The 20,204-nt window shown below is 40.3% G+C and overlaps 2 protein-coding genes across 6 annotated transcripts in view; one reads left to right on the forward strand and one right to left on the reverse strand.

Annotated features, from left to right (window-relative positions):
• The first annotated feature begins 2,239 nt into the window (after positions 1-2,239).
• Positions 2,240-15,963, forward strand: rergla (RERG/RAS-like a). Its single transcript, XM_049567132.1, has 6 exons — positions 2,240-2,343; positions 6,839-7,069; positions 7,174-7,230; positions 9,876-9,949; positions 11,407-11,555; positions 12,504-15,963. The coding sequence occupies exons 2-6, from the start codon at positions 7,018-7,020 to the stop codon at positions 12,787-12,789; spliced, it is 618 nt and encodes a 205-aa protein (XP_049423089.1). The 5' UTR covers positions 2,240-2,343; positions 6,839-7,017; the 3' UTR covers positions 12,790-15,963.
• A 925-nt stretch (positions 15,964-16,888) lies between these two features.
• Positions 16,889-20,204, reverse strand: part of arhgef39 (Rho guanine nucleotide exchange factor (GEF) 39) — a 360,851-nt gene continuing 357,535 nt past the window's right edge. For 4 of the 5 annotated variants that reach the window (XM_049567102.1, XM_049567104.1, XM_049567103.1 and 1 more), the window contains exon 12: positions 16,889-19,835. In XM_049567102.1, the coding sequence (XP_049423059.1) occupies positions 19,796-19,835 (40 nt within the window). In that variant the 3' untranslated portion in view covers positions 16,889-19,795. The remainder of the gene's footprint in view (positions 19,836-20,204) is intronic. The other variant, XM_049567106.1, reaches the window with a different exon arrangement.

A 20,204-nucleotide genomic window follows, 5' to 3' on the forward strand; every position in this document is an offset into this window, starting at 1 on the left:
ACATAAAAACTTGGATGAGCACCAATTTCCTGATGTTAAATTCAGACAAAACTGAAGTTATTGTTCTTGGCCCGAAACAACTCAGAGACTCTTTATCTGATGACATAGTTTCTCTAGATGGCATTGCTCTGGCCTCTAGCACTACCGTAAGAAACCTCGGAGTAACATTTGATCAAGATTTGTCTTTTAATTCTCATTTAAAACAAACCTCACGGACTGCATTTTTTCATCTGCGTAATATTGCGAAAATTAGGCCTATCCTGACCCGAAAAGATGCAGAAAAATTGGTCCATGCTTTTGTTACCTCAAGGCTGGATTACTGTAACTCTCTATTATCAGGTAGCTCTAGTAAGTCCTTAAAAACTCTCCAGCTAATCCAGAATGCAGCAGCACGTGTACTAACAAGAACTAAGAAATGTGATCATATTTCTCCTGTTTTAGCTTCTCTGCACTGGCTCCCTGTAAAATCCAGAATTGAATTTAAAATCCTACTGTTAACTTATAAAGCTCTAAATGGTCAAGTCATATCTTAGAGAGCTCATAGTGCCATATTATCCCACCAGAACACTGCGCTCGGAGAATGCAGGGTTACTCGTGGTCCCTAAAGTCTCCAAAAGTAGATCAGGAGCCAGAGCCTTCAGCTATCAGGCTCCTCTCCTGTGGAATCATCTTCCTGTTACGGTCCGGGAGGCAGACACCGTCTCCACATTTAAGACTAAACTTAAGACTTTCCTCTTTGATAAAGCTTATAGTTAGGGCTGGCTCAGGCTTGCCTTGTACCAGCCCCTAGTTAGGCTGACTTAGGCCTAGTCTGCCATAATACACCCCCTATAATACACCGGGTACCTTCTCTCCTTGTCTCTCTCTCTCTCTTGTATCCTATTACTGCATCTTGCTATCTCAGCCATTCTGGATGTCACTAACTCAGCTTCTTCTCCGGAGCCTTTGTGCTCCACTGTCTCTCAGATTAACTCATATCACAGCGGTGCCTGGACAGCGTGACGTGTGTGGTTGTGCTGCTGCCGTGGTCCTGCCAGATGCCTCCTGCTGCTGCTGTCATCATTAGTCATACTTCTGCTGTTATTATACACATATGATTATTGTCACATATGTATACTGTCAGATATTAATATATACTTTCAACATATTGTACCACAGTAGCCAGAACTATAATTATAATATTATTACTTTCATTAATGTTGTTGTAAGCTACTGTCATTACCGTCTGTCCTGCATCTCTCTCTCTCTCTCACTCTCTCTCTCTCTGTCTCACTTTTTCTGTCTCATTGTGTTATATGGATTACTGTTAATTTATTATGTTGATCTGTTATGTAGGACATCTTTTGCATGTCTGTTCTGGAAGAGGGATACCTCCTCAGTTGCTTTTCCTGAGGTTTCTACCGTTTTTTTCCCCGTTAAAGGGTTTTTTTGGGGAGTTTTTCCTTATCCGCTGTGAGGGTCATAAGGACAGAGGGATGTCATATGCTGTAAAGCCCTGTGAGGCAAATTGTGATTTGTGATATTGGGCTTTATAAATAAAATTGATTGATTGATTGATTGATTAATTGATTGATTGATTGATTGATTGTTAATATAACATTAACGCCAGTTTTGAAAAAAAAAAAAAAATTAACATTAGTAACATTCACAAGTGAATTTCACACTTCAGAGACACGAGCTGCTCCTGGAAAAGTACACCCATTACATGATGATAGTAGAGTGGAGAAAAGAGCTGTCAGTGGGGCGCTCCGCTTGAGCACACAGTCCCCTTAGACTTCATACTGTCTATGTAATGAAACCATTGAAAAAAAGGAAGGCCATTTTGTTGCCGTATGAAATTGCAAAACTGTAGCAAGTCAGACTTGTTGTAATTGGTTAAAAGTGATGACATTTTGCATAATCACACATTATAATGGACAAACATCTAATGGTAAACATAATACGAAAAATACTACAATAAAAAAAGCATCTTGTTAAATAGAATCAGATATGTATAGTACAGGCTGTTTTGTACTGCATGTGCATATCTGACAGCATCAACTTGATTGTGGTCATAGATACCATTTTATACTTACTCTACCAGGGAAACTTGAAAAAAAAAAAGAAAAACTTTGTGAGATTAGAAGCTGAAATGAAGTGATTATAACTTTTGGACAAAACCCTGGTGAGCCTTCAACAGAACTTCCTGTTAACTATTAAGGGACACCAGCAGAATGGACCCCCTGAGGAGAGCACATGTTTTGGTTGATTTTAGTGCATTTACAAGAATAATGCCTCTTCCCTGATGGTTTCCATTACAACTGTAACACACGCAGATTTAACACATGGATGTGAGTGTGTTAGGTAAGTAGTTTTATTGATTTTTGATCATACATCCCTGTCAAATAATACACTCAGTCTTTTTCTATGTGTAGCGTTGCAGATGATAGCTTCTGAGATCGGCTAAGTTCACATGTTGAAGAAGTGAAGTGATCCTTGTTCCTGTAATCCTGTTAGACTGCTGGCACATTTCAAATGGAAATTGTGTTGTTCACATGGCACGTATCATGAATGGAAATGTCTATTCCCTGCAGCGGTTGGTGCTAAGGGAACCAAATCCTTCAGGAAATCCTCTCCTCAGTTAGAAGTGGAGGTGGATCCTGGCAGCTCAACTGTTCTGCTCCGCCTGTGTGTTTACAGCTGATGGAAACATGGAGCTTATCAGCATGTTATGTAAGATCAGGATTTACAGCGTTTGTAAAGGGGAATGCCAGAGGGGCTGCAGTCCTCAGAAATATGCAGTTATTTAGCTGATTGACCTGCACATATTTCATCCAGAGACACTTAATCTCACCTGGACTCACTTCACAGGAAATCATCAAGTTGAAATACAGTGAATTTAACACTTGAGAAAATATGAACGATGTGGAGAGAGAAGATGAGTCAGGTGTGTTTTTCAGGGGAACCTACAAGATTGTTCGCCTAGTAAATAACAAACGGTGCTGCTTTTACACCTCAACTTTTGGTTCAGTTATAAATAACTCAGGTCCATTTGTACGCTTAGTGTTGTGCATTTGGGCTGATGTGAAAGCTGTCAGTCAAATCCTGGTGTGGACCAAACAAGCAAACCAAGACCACTCAGAAAGGTGGGTCTCGGTCTGCTTCCAAATGGACTCTGCTGCAGTTTGTTTGTGGTGTGAAAGAAAATGAACCAAACACAAGAATATGATAGCAGATGTGTGATTTTGGCAACAGCTAAATCAATAATAAATCCATCTGCTGATCATGAAATCTGTCGGCAATCTCATAACTGATTATGCTAATGCATGCCTGTAACCATGGTAATACATATGCACGTCAGTGAGGGTTTTTTCCCTGATTAAAAAGCTGTTAAAACTGCCATTATTATATTTGACTTGGTGTACTCTGTCTGTTAATTAAGTCCATTAAAAAGTGTGTGTCAGTGATCCCACAGTACTAAGCCCTGAATCATTACTGTACAAGACGCCATTTCACCCTGCCTTTATGTTAGTCATTATTCATAACATGATTAATTTGCCGTCTAATAATAGCTACTAATAATTCTTACAATCAGTTTTTTCTTAATGAGCTCTTTGTGAAACCAAAAAACATAAAGATAAACTCTTTAGAAGCATTATGTGCTGCCGCAGAAACTGCATGAAGAATTAAGTAATGTTGTATCAACTCTGTGTTAAGACTTTTGAAAAGCAGAGATTGTTGTGTATGTCCCTGCCTGAAAAAAAAGCCCTCCTATGAATGGTTAAAGGGAAATTAAAGCAAACACTGACGAAGCAATTACTGCAAAGTATTTAAGATCAAATCATGACTGAACAAATCCATTTTTCTTTATTAATTTCTTCAGGCTTGAGGCTACTTTGACAAAATGTTGGTCAAATTGTGTGCACAACCGAAACAGTGTGACAAGTATATGGCTGTCAACTCTCAATTTTCCAATCCAATTTATGCAATTTCAAGACTGTGTAGGGACCCCGGCATGCAGAAGGGGAACCCTGATGAACTTTGGAGAATTATTTCAAGAAGATAGCATGACATGGTTGGTTCTGATGGATGCATTAGGACCTCTAGTTCAGTATGATAAGCTTGAAAACTGAGCAGATACAGTCGGTTTTATTTACTGTTTATGTCTTTATATATGTATTTCTCACCTTAAGCTCTGCCTGTCAGACCCGGCATTTCTTCACATTTATCAGACATTTGGCCATTGTTTCTCTTCTACTTTAATTCTCTTGTCCTCTCTGTACCCTGACTTTTCTTTTAGGAGCTCCTAATTTTTGGTAAAGCATTCTGACTTAGCCAATCAGGCTGATCAGTGTTCACCTCACATGTTTACATTAACTGTGCTTGTATGTTCTGCGTGTATCTGACCATCTGACTGACTGTGTACATTTTTGCACTTGATACAAGTTAAGGGTTAACCAGACCTTTTCGTTGGCCGCTGCTTGGCCTTGAGCCAGTGTCAGTTGTGCCCTTTGATTCCCCCGATGCTGCTGGTTAACACTGCTAGTCCAGACAAATCAAGCAGTAGTGAAGCCTGTGACGAGCTGCCAAGAAGTGTATGGTAAGCTGCGGCGGCTGCTCTGAGCTAAGGCCATTTGATTTTGCAGCAGCAGAGTGTGGCCAAACTAAAAGTTGGGGATAGTTTAGGCAGCAAATGCGTCCAGAGAACACCTGCATTTAACCAGTAAACAGAGTCCTGGACCTTCATTTGGTTAAGTTCCATTTCACACTGCGATTTTTAAACTGGACCAAACCACCTGGACAATGTCACGCAGTTACAACAATGCTCGTTTGGGGGCGGTATTGCCCGAAACAACCACTGACCAGGAAGAAAAAAAGCATGAGGAAGAAGAAAACCCGGGTCATCGACTGGCCACAAGCAACTGCGACATATAGCCCTCTGACCATTTATCAATAAGCACCTGCACCTCCTCACTACTCCACGTCTGCCCATGAGACATTTTCCAATTTTTTCTTTTTTCTTTTTTTTTTTTTTTTTTTTGTTACCCCTGCTTCTCGCGGTTTGTGCTGTTGGCTTTGTTTTTTTTCAACCCTAAATGCACTGTGCTCTGCATCACTTCCTCTATTTGGTTCAATTCCTCTCTTTGGTTCGCTGGATAGTCCTTTGCATTTCCCACTGTAAGCAAACCGCACCAGGGTTCACATGCAAGTGAACCGAGACCCCTAGTTTTCAAGCTTGTTTGGTTCGCACCAGAGTTCAAATGAGTGTTCACCACTCTAAGCAAACCGAACTATTTGTGGAAGCGGACCAGGGTTCGTTTAAAGCGGACCAAATAGCGCCAGTGTGAATGCGTCCATACTCTCTGTATTCAAATGTCGCAGATAGTTGTGGTCACGCACAGGCAGTTCTATTTACACTATAACTGACAGTCTGCTTCAGCTCTGGCAGCAAACAGGAGGGCTGCACATGGACGCATGTGTGCAGACCCTCATGGACATGGGTGGATGATAAGATTTACATCACACGCACAAAAGTGAACCTATGAGGGTACATGTATGCGAAAACTGTGATCTGGCCTTTAGCTGTTGGCAAAGACACTCAATAACAAAAGATAGCGTGTTACAAGCTGCACCAGTGGTATGAAATGATATATACTACTGGTCTCCTAAGTGGGTGGCGTCACCTTTCCTGCTTACTTCCCACCTCATTTGACAGTATTGTTAATTTTGTGTGGGTGGATGAAATCAGATAAAAAACAATACTATAAACAGTACAAATCTAATGTTCGCTCGTTTTGCTGCTTGTTTTTATTAGCTAGCTTAATATCTGATATAGACCCAGTGCAATAAATCAGTCTTATAATGTTTTTTTTTTCCCTTTTGTTTCACATACAGTATAAATCTTTTTAAATTTCTGTTTATCTGGTTGGAAAGCGACTTTAGCAGTACTGCAATGAAACCAGACGGGCAGATCAGCACCACAGAGAGAAGAGATTCTGTGTTGCCAGATCTCATGAGAGTGGGTTGCTATGACAAAGATATGTCTCCAACAGATTTAATTTCCTCTTGATTTGTCCGTCTGAAAATTGCCATTTTAGAGTCAGAATGTTCTGGAGACACGTGGATTGTGAAAAATGGGCCAAACGCTTACTTCAGTGTCTATGGGGCAAAGGAAACAGTCATAAGCTGTACACACATTCACTTTTACGACTGCAATGAATAGTGGCGAAACCCAGTGACACAGATTCAAGAAATGAATCTAAAGTGCGCTGTCTCAGTTTATCAGAGGTTTCTGTCAATACACGATGTGAGTCATGCATGAGCGAAAAGGTCTGCCATCTTGGACAGCTACCTACAGTCGCATCACTTGGACAAACCATGTGTCACGTGTTAGATATTAGACCATATTATGAGACCAGATTACATCAGTTGTATGTCATTGTATTTTAATGTGTGTTCCTCTTTGGACACAGGCATATTTTTGAGGCGGCAAGGTCAGTCACTCGCAAGGGTCCGTTCTCTGCTCCAACCACTCTCTCTACGGGCCCCCCCACTCCACGAGCCCTGGTGCAACCGCACTGCCTGCACTGTCTATATTTACGCCCCTGCTGCTTCCATATTGTTCTAATAATGTCACAGGCTCTAAGTGATATCACTAATTTTGACTTTCTGAAACAAAATGAGACATGAATGCAGCTCAATTATGAGAGTGAGAATTTGTATTATCATAACTACTGATTCTCTGTGGGGCTTCATTGTCACAAAGAAAATGTAAAAAAAATATATATATATATATATATATATATATATATATATCTCTTAAGATGTAAAGACTAATGAGGTTATATTATGCTTCCAGGATGGATAAGTGAGAGAAGCCCCGCCCACCGGGCAGCCAGCAGATGACGTGAGGCGGCACCGGTGGCTCCGTCAGCCCATCAGCTCCCGTCTCTCACCCTGCTCTTCACTCCTCTGCTCTCCACAGTATGATATCTGAGGGACCATTCTGCACCGGATAGTTCTGTCTCCACAGCGAACATGAATGAGATCAAGATCGCTGTGCTGGGCAGTGAAGGGGTCGGAAAATCAGGTAGGAGAGCAGCTGTGGAGCAGGTCTCACTCTGTATGTCTGATAAACAAGTTGTCGCTTCAGATCGAGCTCATCTGTCTGTCTGTCTGTCTGTCTGTCTGCAGCTCTCATCGTCCGGTTCCTCACCAGGCGCTTTATCGGCGAGTACGCGTCCTCTTCAGGTAATAATCTATTCCATATTGTTTACACTGTAATCATAAATATGTACATCTGCCTCAAATAGGTGCGCCAACTTTCACTGTTAAATCCTGCCTTGTGTTGATGATTCCTTTGACTGAAGTTCACCTTTATGTATCCTACAAATGATGTAACTCCTAAATCTGTAAACCTGAAAAATAGTTTACATGTGACTCATGGAATCTTTTCAGTGACGCATGCAGTGTGATGTTTACATTAAATGTTTTACATCACATCTCCACTAGAATTTAAATGACGTTCAGTGAGGCAGCATGTGCACAGACACACAGTGTTTTAATGTATCCCTGTCAACAGATGATGTAGCCTCTTTAAACATCACTTTTGTACTATACCACACCTTTATGTCATTTTACCTTTACATACATTCTAACTCATTGCCAGGCTCACCAACTGATCTGCAACTAAATGTCCCATAATGGCATTTCAGTATGTATTGTTCTGTATTTTTACATTTTAATTTTATTAAAGGGGACCTATGGTATTTTTTGTACCTCTGCATTATGATTTTGTGTTCCCATTCTTGTGACCATGATCTTAAGAATGCCTTGTGGAATATCTGGCTCAAATATTTGGCTCAAATGTCCGCTTGGACTTATTGATGAACTTACTAGATTTTGGTGGTCAAAGGTCAAGGTTACCATGACCTTGCATCTGTCTCATTTTCATGAATATGATATCTCAAGAACACCTTGAGGGAATTCCTTCAAATTAGGCACAAACGTAGACTTTGAGTCAAGGATGAACTGATTAGAATGTGATAGTTTAAGGTCAAGATCACTATGACCTTTGTTTTTCTCATTCTTGTGAATGTTATGTCTCAAGAACATGTTAAGGGAATTTCTTTAAATTTGGCACAAAAGTCCATTTGGATGCAACAATGAACTGATAAGAATGTTGTGGTCAGATGTCAAAGGTCAAGGTCAGTATGACCTTACAAAATATGTTTTTGACCATAATTCAAGAATTTGTATGCTAATGACAAAACTATGACAAAACAACTAAAATAATGAAGAGATGACATTTTATATCCAAAAGGTCAAATGTCAGTTTCACTGTGACATTATAAGGTTCTGCATAAAACACTTATTCAGTGTCATATCTCAGTAATAGAAGAGGAGACATTTGGTCAGATACTGAATTGGTGACACTCATCTCGGGTGCCCACCTTGAAACTGTGCTGATTGTATAGGTCAACGTCACTGTGACCTCATCTGTGTCATTCTTGTGAATGTTATATCTCAAGGAAACCCTGAAGGAATTTGTTCAGATTTGGCTGAATATTTTGCCAGTTGCGTCAGTGTAAAAAAGTCTGCAAGACTGCAGAATGAGACTTCTCATTAGAGAGACTTGGACACAAACAGAGCAGAACAAGTGAAGGGTACGATAAAACAAAGGAATTCTCTCCCTAATGTTGACAATGTTAGCCTGTTAGTGGCAAAAACCTTTACTAGACAGTAGAGTGGTGACTTTGCAGCCTGTTTTGCTGTTGCCGGCTACAGCGCTCTCTCTCATTACTGGACCAGTTTCAAAGATTGTTGTTCCCACGAGGCAGAAAAACATGAGAAAATAATGGTCCATGTTGAAAAATACAGGAGTTCCCCTTTAAGTAGGGCTGGGTGTTGTATTTCAAAACCCAGCCAAATGTGCCTGCAGCACCAAATGTCCAAATCTGTACTTAAATATCAAATTTTCATAGTACTGTTTTCTCATACCTTCTTAAACCTTATGTTTTTGCAGAATTTATTCCTTAAAGTAAGATATCAAAAGACAGCTGAAACTTTGGTTTTTGTATTTTTGCACAGCCATTTTTAACTATCTTTGGATGATGACAAACTTACATGTGATTGTGATATTCTGCATCCCTCCTTGTAACCCTGCACATGTTTATCATTATGTCTGTTTATATCCCTGTCCTGTATAAAGCCTAACATTCACGACTATGTCAGTTTTCAGTTGGCTGCCTTTCAGTTTCTGTACACTGTTTGTGTAGCTCCTTTGCACTCTATCCAAGTCCTCTTATCTCATCCTCTTGTATACTCTCTTATGTTCTTTCGTATGTACTTTGCACGGTGAAGCCAGCTGCCAAGACTTAAACTACGGGTGGTGCAGCTTCTGTCACGTGTATGTAACTTAATATTAAGAGCATGGGTTAAATCTTTGATCCATTTAGTGTTGTTTTTGAAGCTCTCTTGAAGAGCCGTGCTGTAACGATAACACTCTGCAGCCTCCTTTGAAAGGCTGCCTGACCTGCGAGGAGAATGACTCACATTAGTCTCTGATAGTGACTCAATAGGCTGTTGTTTCCCTGAGAATAATCTAGTTTCATCTGAGCTTGTTTTCTTCCTGCATTTTTAGGTGAGGAAAAAAGATACTGTGCAAGGTGTGAAAGGAAGAGGTGCACGCTTATGGAGAGAAATTAGTCTCAGTATTGTTTTTCTGTCTGCTTTTTTTTTTTTTTTTTTTTTTTTTGGATTATGGATATTCACATATCCATATTTTTGGTGGTGGAGATGGAAGGGAACTGTACACAGAGCACCAACACAAAAAAAAATGATGAAGATTATGAGTCTCATCGTGATTGATTTATTTTTCTCTGTTTCCTCCACAGAGTGCATATACAGAAAGCGTCTGTCTGTGGACGGGAAGCAGATGAACCTTGAGCTCTATGACCCATGTTCTCAGGTCAGTTTCAGAAATAGCTTTTTGTCATATTTGCTCAAACTGTCACTTTATCCAGACACTTATTTTTATAGACGTTAAAAACTACGGCTTTAACTGAGATTTTGTATGTATTAGAAAGCCCAGTAACCACAGAGAGCATCACAAATCAACCCTGGTCACACAGTCGCCAAGCAGCAGTGTGGTCGAAGTGCTGCTCTTTTTTGCACAGTGAACACACCAATTCGTTAGATGACATAAAGAGGATATAACCTCAGCTGGATACATTATAAAGTCATTACTTTTTATAAAGTCATGTCACATGTCACACAAAAAAGGCAGTTTATACAAAGACTGACAAATATTTAGTTGTGTCATATTACATCATATCATATATGCCTCGTGTTTAAGAGTGATGACACCGGGGATGTGACTGGCTGAGAGTATATTTATTTATCACCACACCCTCCGATCTCCGACTAGGTCACTCATAGGCAGACCAGTCCAGGTCCCAACCAAGCCAGGAACAGTGCTGGGCTTCGAAGCCAGTTTTACATAGTGGCCAAAAGTAAAATTACAACGACCAGGTCTGTCACGTGATGCCATTGGGCCCAAAAAGTTTTTCTCCCTTAGACTTACACTGAGAAAAAGACATCTTTGTGCGTCACAGTCTCCAAGAAATGACTCGTTTCACTATTAGGATTTGATCCACACTTTATTTTGCAGTATAGAGAATTTCCAGCAGAGAGCTTTTATTTTGAAGTGCAGTTTCCTGCTGTAGAGTGAGTGACTAACAGACAGCTACTTAACATAGACAGCACACTAGCTCAACAACATGGCCAAATGCAAGACGCTGAATGTTTTAAAGTATGTGGACCTTGAACTAATAACTAAGGAGACCAGGACCCTGTGGTTGGACCATTTGGAATCCACTGGTCCACTGGAGTCCACCCCGCACAGCCCTTTTGCACTGCAGCACATGAACTAAAATAGCAGGTAGAAGTGCACACACACCTCCTGCTCTGTGCTTTTTGTTGTGCTTGTGTGATTAAATTGGGACCCAATGAGTTTAAAGCGAGGGCCCGTCAGTAAGATCCATCTTAGTTCACAGAGCCAGTCGAGCATGTGGCTGTCCTCAGCTGAACCACTGCCTCCAGCCTGAGTTTAGTCTCAGCTCCATTGCTCTGAGTTAGAGCACAAGGACAGCAGGGCTATCCTGGGATCAGCTCACCAACACAAACACTAACCCCACTGTTAATGATCACACGTTGTGTTATGTATTCCAGCCTTTCATTCACTTTGACTGCCTCATGAAGTTTGTGTATATTGTGTAGAATTGCACCCCCTAAGCTGCTATTATAACATGTATGTCAGTATGAGCACAGTATGGGGACTGGTTGAATTTGCATAAATTATTTTTTCCTTTAATTAAAAAAATAACTTTTTGTTGTATGTAATGTCATTAATTGTGTGTTTGTTAGGCCTGTGAGGGCAAGTCTACTGTAAACAACCAGATCCACTGGGCTGATGGTTTCGTTGTGGTCTATGATATCAGTGACCACTCCTCCTTCCTCACTGCCAAAGCTATAATGCACCTAATCAGAGAGCTCCACCTGGGACCTGCCAAAAGGTATGGACACTGTGAAAATAATGACCATTATGTGCATGTAAACAGAGCCAGTGATAGCCACTGTGTTAAGGCGGATTCATATTTGTGCATCAGCTCTATGCAGAGCCTACACCATATTCTACGTCTTTGTGAGCATTTATACTTGTGCGGTAGTGTGTCTGTGTCACTCTGCAGTTACACCTCCAAACCAGTAGTTGGTGGTGGGGTTTCTTTCAAGTGCTAAAGTTTAGATGATTGAAAACACAACCAAAACACACATTAAACATGGATTAATAGCAACAATTTCAAACACAAGTACACAAATCGGCTTTATTGCAATCACAGGATTCACAAACAAACACTTGACTATTGCTGGACACATTTTCCCCATAAATACAACATGCTTATATTATTAGCACAATCCTATGGCATTTTACATTTTTACATTTTATAAATTAGCTTAGCAGCTAGCAGACATTTCCTCTACTCATATGAAGCCAGGGGCAACGGCAACATTTAACAAAGGTAACATTACACAATTCAGCTCCATTGCAACTCACAAGGTTCACCATCAAAACAACTGTCCTATACTAAACACGTTCTCTAACAAATACAACATGCTAATGGTATTAGCACAAGCCTATGTACATTGTGTAATTTAGCTAATGACTAGCAGTGAGTTCCTCTGCTCATATGAAGCCAGGATAAATTACACACAAGACTTAAAATGCTATTTTTGTGAAGGCTTTACCGTCTTCACAATTTATTGTTTCTAATTTGTGAATTAAAAGTACATTTTTGATTTGTTTCCACTGAGGGAAATGGTTTCAGCTTACAAAAATAACCAGTTGTCTGCATCGCCATGATGTGTTTACATTTCTAGGGAGGTGCACGTCAGGCTACAGCGTCAATTTAACGCAGAAGTATGAGTTCTGCTTTAGAGTGATTGCACTGCTTTTTGACCTTCAGGAGCGCAGACCCGCTCATATTCCTGGTGGGCAACAAACAGGACCTGTGCCACATGAGAGAAGTGCGGCGTGAAGAGGGTCAGTGTCTGGCTTCCGAGTTTCACTGCCAGTTCTACGAGCTGTCAGCTGCTGAGCACCACCAGGAGGTGGCGCTCATATTCTTCAAGATGGTGCAAAGTGCCAGCTTGGGCAGCAAGGCCAAGGAGCGCAGGAGACGCCCCAGTGGCTCCAAGTCCATGGCCAAACTCATCAACAACGTCTTTGGCAAAAGGAGGAAATCAGTGTGAAGTGTCAAATACAAGGACAGCTGTCTGTCAAAGCTGGACAAATGGCATTGGACTGAACACACCTATTGGCTTGGCTTTGTGACTTTGATTGTGATTGGTGTTGCTGTTGATTAAACTGACGTCTGTATGTACAAAGAGGTATTAGTGTATATAATATTAGTACACAGCATGTACCATCTGAGCCTACTTGCCTCTTATGTCCACTAATTTGTATATTTACTCTTAAAATCGAAATGAAATGAAAAATGCTTTTTTTAAAAACCCTTTAAGATCATATCCCCATTATATTCTGCACCAATTCAACAATATACCATATGTACATATTCAAAAAATCTAGTTCTTTGTATTCTAAATCCAATCAGGTTTTCCTCCTGTAAAACAAAATGTGTGCTTATATAAGCCATTACCATCCAGTTCCATGCAAAAATATTATGACATCTATCATCAATCCAGGGTTACCAACTTTGGTCAGAGGGCCGGAGTGAGATTTTACCTTGTGACATAATATCTGCTTGTGCGTGCGTGGTCATGAAAAGACGTGGAAGAAAGAAGAAACGAGTGTACGTTTACATATTCATATCTATAGGCCTAAACCCCACATATGTGCATAGCTGCTCAATATTTGTTTTATGGCGCAAATCAAGGTCAGTTTCATCAATCTGATGGTAGTTTTGATCATCTGCTTAAAAAATCCAGTAATGTATCCTGTTGTGAAAAAAAGAAAGATTTCAAGGGGGGTTCTCCCCCAAGAAAATGTTTAAAGTTCACACAGCGAAATCCTATTTTCATGCAGTTTCATACAGAAATAGATAAATTCAAGGACTTTCGATGACCTGTGTACATTTATGCATATTTTCAAAAACTTTCCAGGGCCTTGAAATGATTTTTTCTAATTCACAAACTTTAAAGGATTTCAAAGACCCGTGGGAACCCTGTTGATTTATCATGTTTTATGTGGCCTTTTGAGACTCCGTCATAAAACATGCTAAATGTTTAGCATCTGTGAGCCCCAGGAGAAAAATGTAGGCCTTAGGTTTACAAATAAGTTTAAGTAAGAAAACCCAATGTAAACTGCCATTTATTTCATCTGCTAAAGAATGTAATTTAAGGCCAGGAATGATCATGGCATGTAACTATACATGAGCAGGTAATTACCTGGAGTTTTGTATGCACGGTATGCAATTCTGTATAACGCTAGGGCCACACCGCCCGCGGAAGCGCTGCGAATAGCCTCGAAGCGCAGAGAAGAGAAGGCAGTTTCCTTTCGGCGCCCATGTTAACCGACTGTGTCGTCCACACTGGCCGCGCCGTGCCGGGAAGCTCACGATTTGCAGCGATCAGTTCGGCGTCTGGTCTATTTTCTGCCCGAGCCGCGAGCGAATCTGACAAGCCAGGCAGTGAAAAACAAGAGCTGGGAGCAGAATCGCTTGTCGACGGTGTGGGGAAATGCGCGTCTGATGTGAACGGAGGTGCTCCGGCGCGCGCAAGAATTTCGGTGCGCTGCGCTTCCGCGGGCAGTGTGGCCCTGGCGTAATAAGTTCATGCCATAACTCAGCATTAACCAATTAATGTAAAATGATATGCTGTTCCCATGTTTGTCCATTAGATGGCTGTAGAAGGCAATGAGTGAACTTAAAGCACTACTCTGGCGTTATTCAATCCATCCATAGATCTGTTGTCTTAAGTCACGGATTGCTGTCTATAGAAAAAAACAACAAAATTTGTAGGAGACTAGGGGAAGGACGATGAAGTTCAGGGTAGCCCCACGAGACCTAAACTTGCTTTCTGAGAATATTATGCGGTCTGGTCAAGTCACACAATGGGCTGGACATTAAAAAAGAAAAAAGAAAAAAAAAAAAAAAAAAAGACTCGGCGACAGTGGAGTGAGATTTCTTAAACGGGCCTGAGAGCGTGACATTGATGGTGAAAGAGTGACAGTCACACCAGATGGTGAGAGTTGGCAACCCTGTCAATCACTGCAACTTTTAGCCACACTGTGCTAAGATTACATTAGCTAGCTAGCGATGGGATGCTACGTCGGTCTCTTCGCCCCCCTGCTGCAGGTACAGTGGCATGCAAAACTTTGGGCTCCCCTGGTCAAAACTTGTGTAACTGTGAGTAGGTAAGTAAGTAGAAGATGAACTGATCTCCAAAAGCATGCAGTTAAAGATGACGCATTTCTTCAACATTTCAAGCAAGATCACCATTTAATTTCAATCTTTTACATTATCAGTACTTAGTAGCACCCCCTTTGGCAAGTATCACAGCTTCTAAATGCTTTTTGTATCCAGCTAAGAGTCTTTAATGTTTTGTTTGGGGGATTTTCACCCATTCTTCCTGCAAAAGGCTTCTAGTTCTGTGAGATTCTTGGGTCGTCTTGCATGCACTGCTCTTTTGAGGTCTATCCACAGATTTATGATGATGTTTAGGTCCGGGGACTGTGAGGTCCGTGGCAAAACCTTCAGCTTGCTCATCTTGAGGTAGTCCATTGTGGATTTCAAGGTGTGTTTAGGATCATTGTCCTGTTGTAGAAGCCATCCTCTCTTCTTTCTAGCAATCCTACAATTACAGTATGAACTGAGGAAACAGCTACCTGGAAACACTTTGCTATCTTCTTATAGTCTTCTCCTGCTTTGTGGGCATCAGTTATTTTCAGAGTGCTTGGCAGCTGTTTAGCGGAGCCCATGGCTGCTGATTGCTGGGACAAGGTTTCAGGAGTCAGAGTATTTATAAAGCTTTGAAATTTGCAGCACCTGGCCTTTCCTAAAGATGACTGTGAACAAGCCATAGCCCCAACAAGCTAATTAAGGTCAGAGACCCTGGTAAAAGTTGTCTGAGAGCTCAGATGTCTTGGTCAATCCAAACTTTTGCATGGTGCTCCTTTAATTTTTTCACTCTATTGTACAAAACAAAAATAATACACTGATCTTGCTTGAAATGTTGAAAAGCATGTTTCATCTTCATGCCCTTTGGAGATCAGTTCATCTTCTACTTACTTACCTATTCGCAGTAAACAAAATTTTGACCAGGGGTGCCCGAACTGTTGCAACTGTACATGCTGTCTTACATTCATTAACACTCTTTAGAATTAACTTTTATTTTTAATGAAAACATTGTTGTAATGTTTGTATCTGAATAAACACAGTGTGACCTGGGCAAAACTAGAATTCCAACAGCAACTGTCTCTGCTGTCCAGTAGGAAGATTGTATAGTACATGGTCTCAGTACACACCACTTGTTACAGGTGAGTTGTCTTTGCCTCCATCTTGTGATAATAAAGCAGTACTGCAGTGACTGAGCTGCTGAGTTGTACAGAAATTTAGACTGCAGATAATGTGATCACCCACCGTCTGTCTCTAGTAACCTAATCACCCTCTCTGCTCTGCAGTCTACATACACAAGTGATGACAATGTAAAATGTCTTTGTTGGCATTACACCGGCCTGCTACTGGAGGACTACTGATCCAGATACAGTTTAACATCAGACATCTTTAGATTTGTGAACCCTGCTCGTTTAACCCCAAATTTTTCTATCCAAATCATCTGTCACTGATAACCCTTTGACATAATCAATCATATGTCATATGTAAGTAGGCCAAACTGGTTTTATTTTCTTTACCCACCCAGGGACATGTCTGTCTCTTCATTTTTCTTTTGCTGATATGTTAACTGCATCTAAAATTACTTTTTTTTAAATTTCCATATATAATGAATGGTTTAATATATTTATCTATTTTCCATTTTGGTTCTTTTATCATGTTTTGGTTTTGTAGCACCTTTATAAAAACTGTGTCCTCCTGCCACAGCTCAGCACAGAAACAGTGCCCAGGAAAAAGCAAAGGGGGAATCTGATACTAAAACTAACTTTGGAAGAAAATTACTTGATTTGACAGAGACTGCTGAAGCCTCAGAGTGACTTCAGATAATCTTTGAAATATATCATAGCAAAGAAAGAACTGTGGAGTTTGATAGATGACAGATAGCTGCATATGAATGCAGAATCTGTGGGCAACGGTTCAAACTGAAGTGAGAACCACTTCTATGTCCCCACTGCATGCTTGGTGCATCCAAGAGCTGACACATACGCATAGACTTCTTTAAGAGTTTTATTGGGAAATTTAAATGATTTCCATCTCCATTCATGATTTATAACCAGTGTAACAGCTTCAGGTAGCAAAAAGGGTTTAAAAATAGAATAAAATGATTTGTAAGATACATACAAAGCTTAAAAATGGACAAACAGTGCTAATAAAATATATGTAGTATTTTGCAGGTGAGAAGCAAATATTTGTTGATTAGTAAATAAAGAATATGTTTACAGGATACAATGTAGGAGAAAATACATGATGTAATGCATATAGCATATAGAACTTTACATCTGTTAACCAGGTTTTCTTGCCTGGATACAGATACTTCACAGAAATCAGTCATTGTACTGCAGAATATGGTGCAGCTCATTAAATGCACACATCCCATTAATAATAATAATAATAATTCCCCACAGTGTCTCCCATGTAAAAGCTATGAATAACTAATCTATATATACCAAACAAACACTAAACATTCTAAAAATTCCAAGAATTATACATTTGAACAGATGATCATGTTTCTGTGAGGCAATAAGGCTGTGTGAAGGAGCTAGTTAGAGCAGACACCACAAGGAAACTCACCCTGGACTCTATTTTCCCATGTTTTTGTGTCTGAGAGAGTATTCGAGATTGCAGGTTTTTGAAACTGGCCTGGTATTGAGAGAGACCGCAGCAGCTACAGCAGTGAAACAGGCTGCAATGTAATCTCTACAGGGAATTCTGCACCATCAGCTTACGTCCACTAAAAGTGCTTGTTTTTGTCACTGACAGGTTCAGATTGTTTCCTGTCTGTCGCTGGGGGCTGGAGCCTATCCTAGCTGACATTGGGTGAGAGGCAGGGTACACCCTGGACAGGTCACCAGACTATCACAGGGCTGACACATAGGGACAGACAACCATTCACACTCATATTCACACCTATGTACAACTAAGAGTCACCAATTAACCTGCATGTCTTTGAGCTGCGGAAGGAAGCCTGAGCACCCGGGGTAAACCCATGCTAACACAGGGAGAACATGCAAACTCAGCACAGAAGGGCTCCCCTAACCTGGACTCGAAGCAGAAACCCTCTTGCTGTGAGGTGACAATGCTAACCACTGCACCACTGTGCTGCCATACCACCATTGTTTTTCCTGCAATAAGTCACCTCTCCTTAGATTTCAGACTTCTCTTTGTGATCGTGACTTGGTCACAATAACAGATCAGCGAAAGGTATGAAGTAATGTTCAATTTCTCTGCAGAGATCCTTTCTGTAATGTTGTCAGGCACTCATAATAACAGTCTGATCCAGTCAGTGGGGAGAACAAACACTTTTAGTGGACAGTAAACTTTAATTAGCTTGTTTTGCTACTGTTGCTGCTGCTACAGCACTCTCTCTTCATACTTGAGAATGTCAAAAACTCCATTAGTCACTTAGATACAAAAACCTGGAGAAATATCCCCAAAGTTTCCCTATAATGTGACGTGGTTGAGTCAGCAGCACTGACATGCTCATGTCATGGAAACACAATAGCATAGAAAACAGTGGGATAAACTCAGATGAAGACTGGCAGTGTTATAAAGAGGAGTGTACACTGAATGAGCAGTTATCCGACAGTGTGCTGAAACTGGACCAGTAGTGTGATTATTAATCAATTAGGGATCAGTTGACTTAAATGTTGGACTCTGGCTGGCATGAAACATCCAAATAAAGTTGGACAAATACATTCCCAGTCATATCAATGAAACATTATAATGACCAATATTAAATAAAAAAGAAGGCATCATGAAATATATAATCATATACGTATGAAATAAACAGTTTAATACCACTGAATGTATTGTGAAATATTATTTATTATTCTGATTTTTTTATATGTAACTTTGAAAAACGACTTTTGAAAAAAAGAAGATAAACTTAACTCCAAAAATAACATTTCATAATAATAATAATAATTTGAGTTTTAATCATTGTTTATTCAGAATAAATGTTTGCTCCATATACTCTATAATTGGCTCTATTCATTCACAAGATGACTCATTTCACTAAGTTTAATACTATATAGTTTCATAATTTTTATTGAATGTATTTAATACTGGCCATGTTGTAGCTTCATACATGTTTACCATTTAGATATTGCAATAATTATTTCCAAGACTGACCCTGGTCATTGTGGTAAATACAATATGACATGAATGTAGCATGACTGCTGTAAATAAAGTTTCGGTTTGCCTCCGTCAGTGAGACGAGCTGATTTGACAGAATCAGACGTGTGACTGTTTCTGTTATGTGACTGGATTTTTAGAGAGTGAAAGGCTTTACAGCTGTGAGGCCTAAATTGTCGCTGGCCCGTTTCTTTTACACCGACTTTTTAAAAATAGGACCTTGTCCAAGCCCCATGGTCCACCTGGAATAAACTGAATATTATGCTGTTGTATGTAGAGTTTATTATGGAGCCTGTCCAAATAGATTGTATTTATTATCTCTCCCTTCTTTAGAGTCTGCCTGTAAATGCAGCCTGACTAAAAAGAATGGTGGAGAGGTGCAATCAGGTACTGACCGGGAAAAGGACTCCCAGCAGTATACTCATAAACACTGCTGAATTGGTGTTAGAACATTTGAAGTGGAGACATGCAGCAGCAGCAGCAGCATACAACTCACAGTGAAACATTCATTCATCAGAAATTTGGTCTTTAAAGCAGCACATCACGATAGTTTATATTGCACAGGAAAAGCAGAAGACTCCCATAGTAATGTGTGTTAAACATGTGTCACCTTTGGGTAAACTGAATGGAACACAAAAGTCAGTCTGAAGTGAAACTCTCAGACAGACTGTGCAGGATCCACCATCACCATCAGACTGAACTTCATTCAGACAGTCTGAAGAAGAAGAAGAAGAAGAAGAAGAAGAAGAAGAAGAAGAAGAAGAAGAAGTCCATCAGAGGATCACACAGCTGGAAGTGGACGTCTCTGCACTGCTGGACACACACACACACACACACACACACACACACACACAAAAGATTTAAAATCACACTGAATCAGAAACAATCCACATTACTGTAAGACAGTCAACAGCTACTGCTCTGGAATCTGTCTAATCTCTGAATATCTGCTGCTGTCAGAACATCTCATAAATACTGTCAATATGCTGTCATCACAGTCAGTGTCTCCTGGTTAGAATTGTCAGTGTTCATGGTTTGGGAAGTTGTAACTCTGATTTAAACCATGAATAAAGCTATTTCATGTTAAAAAAACAGTGTTTCTCTGATGCTGTTTGGCTTCCCATGGAGGGGCTGCTAGTCCAGCTCCCACTGATGTATGCTCACTGTTTTTTATGATAACAT

The sequence above is a fragment of the Epinephelus fuscoguttatus genome, linkage group LG22, assembly GCF_011397635.1.
Source record: "Epinephelus fuscoguttatus linkage group LG22, E.fuscoguttatus.final_Chr_v1".
NCBI classification, from domain to species: Eukaryota; Metazoa; Chordata; class Actinopteri; order Perciformes; family Serranidae; genus Epinephelus; species Epinephelus fuscoguttatus.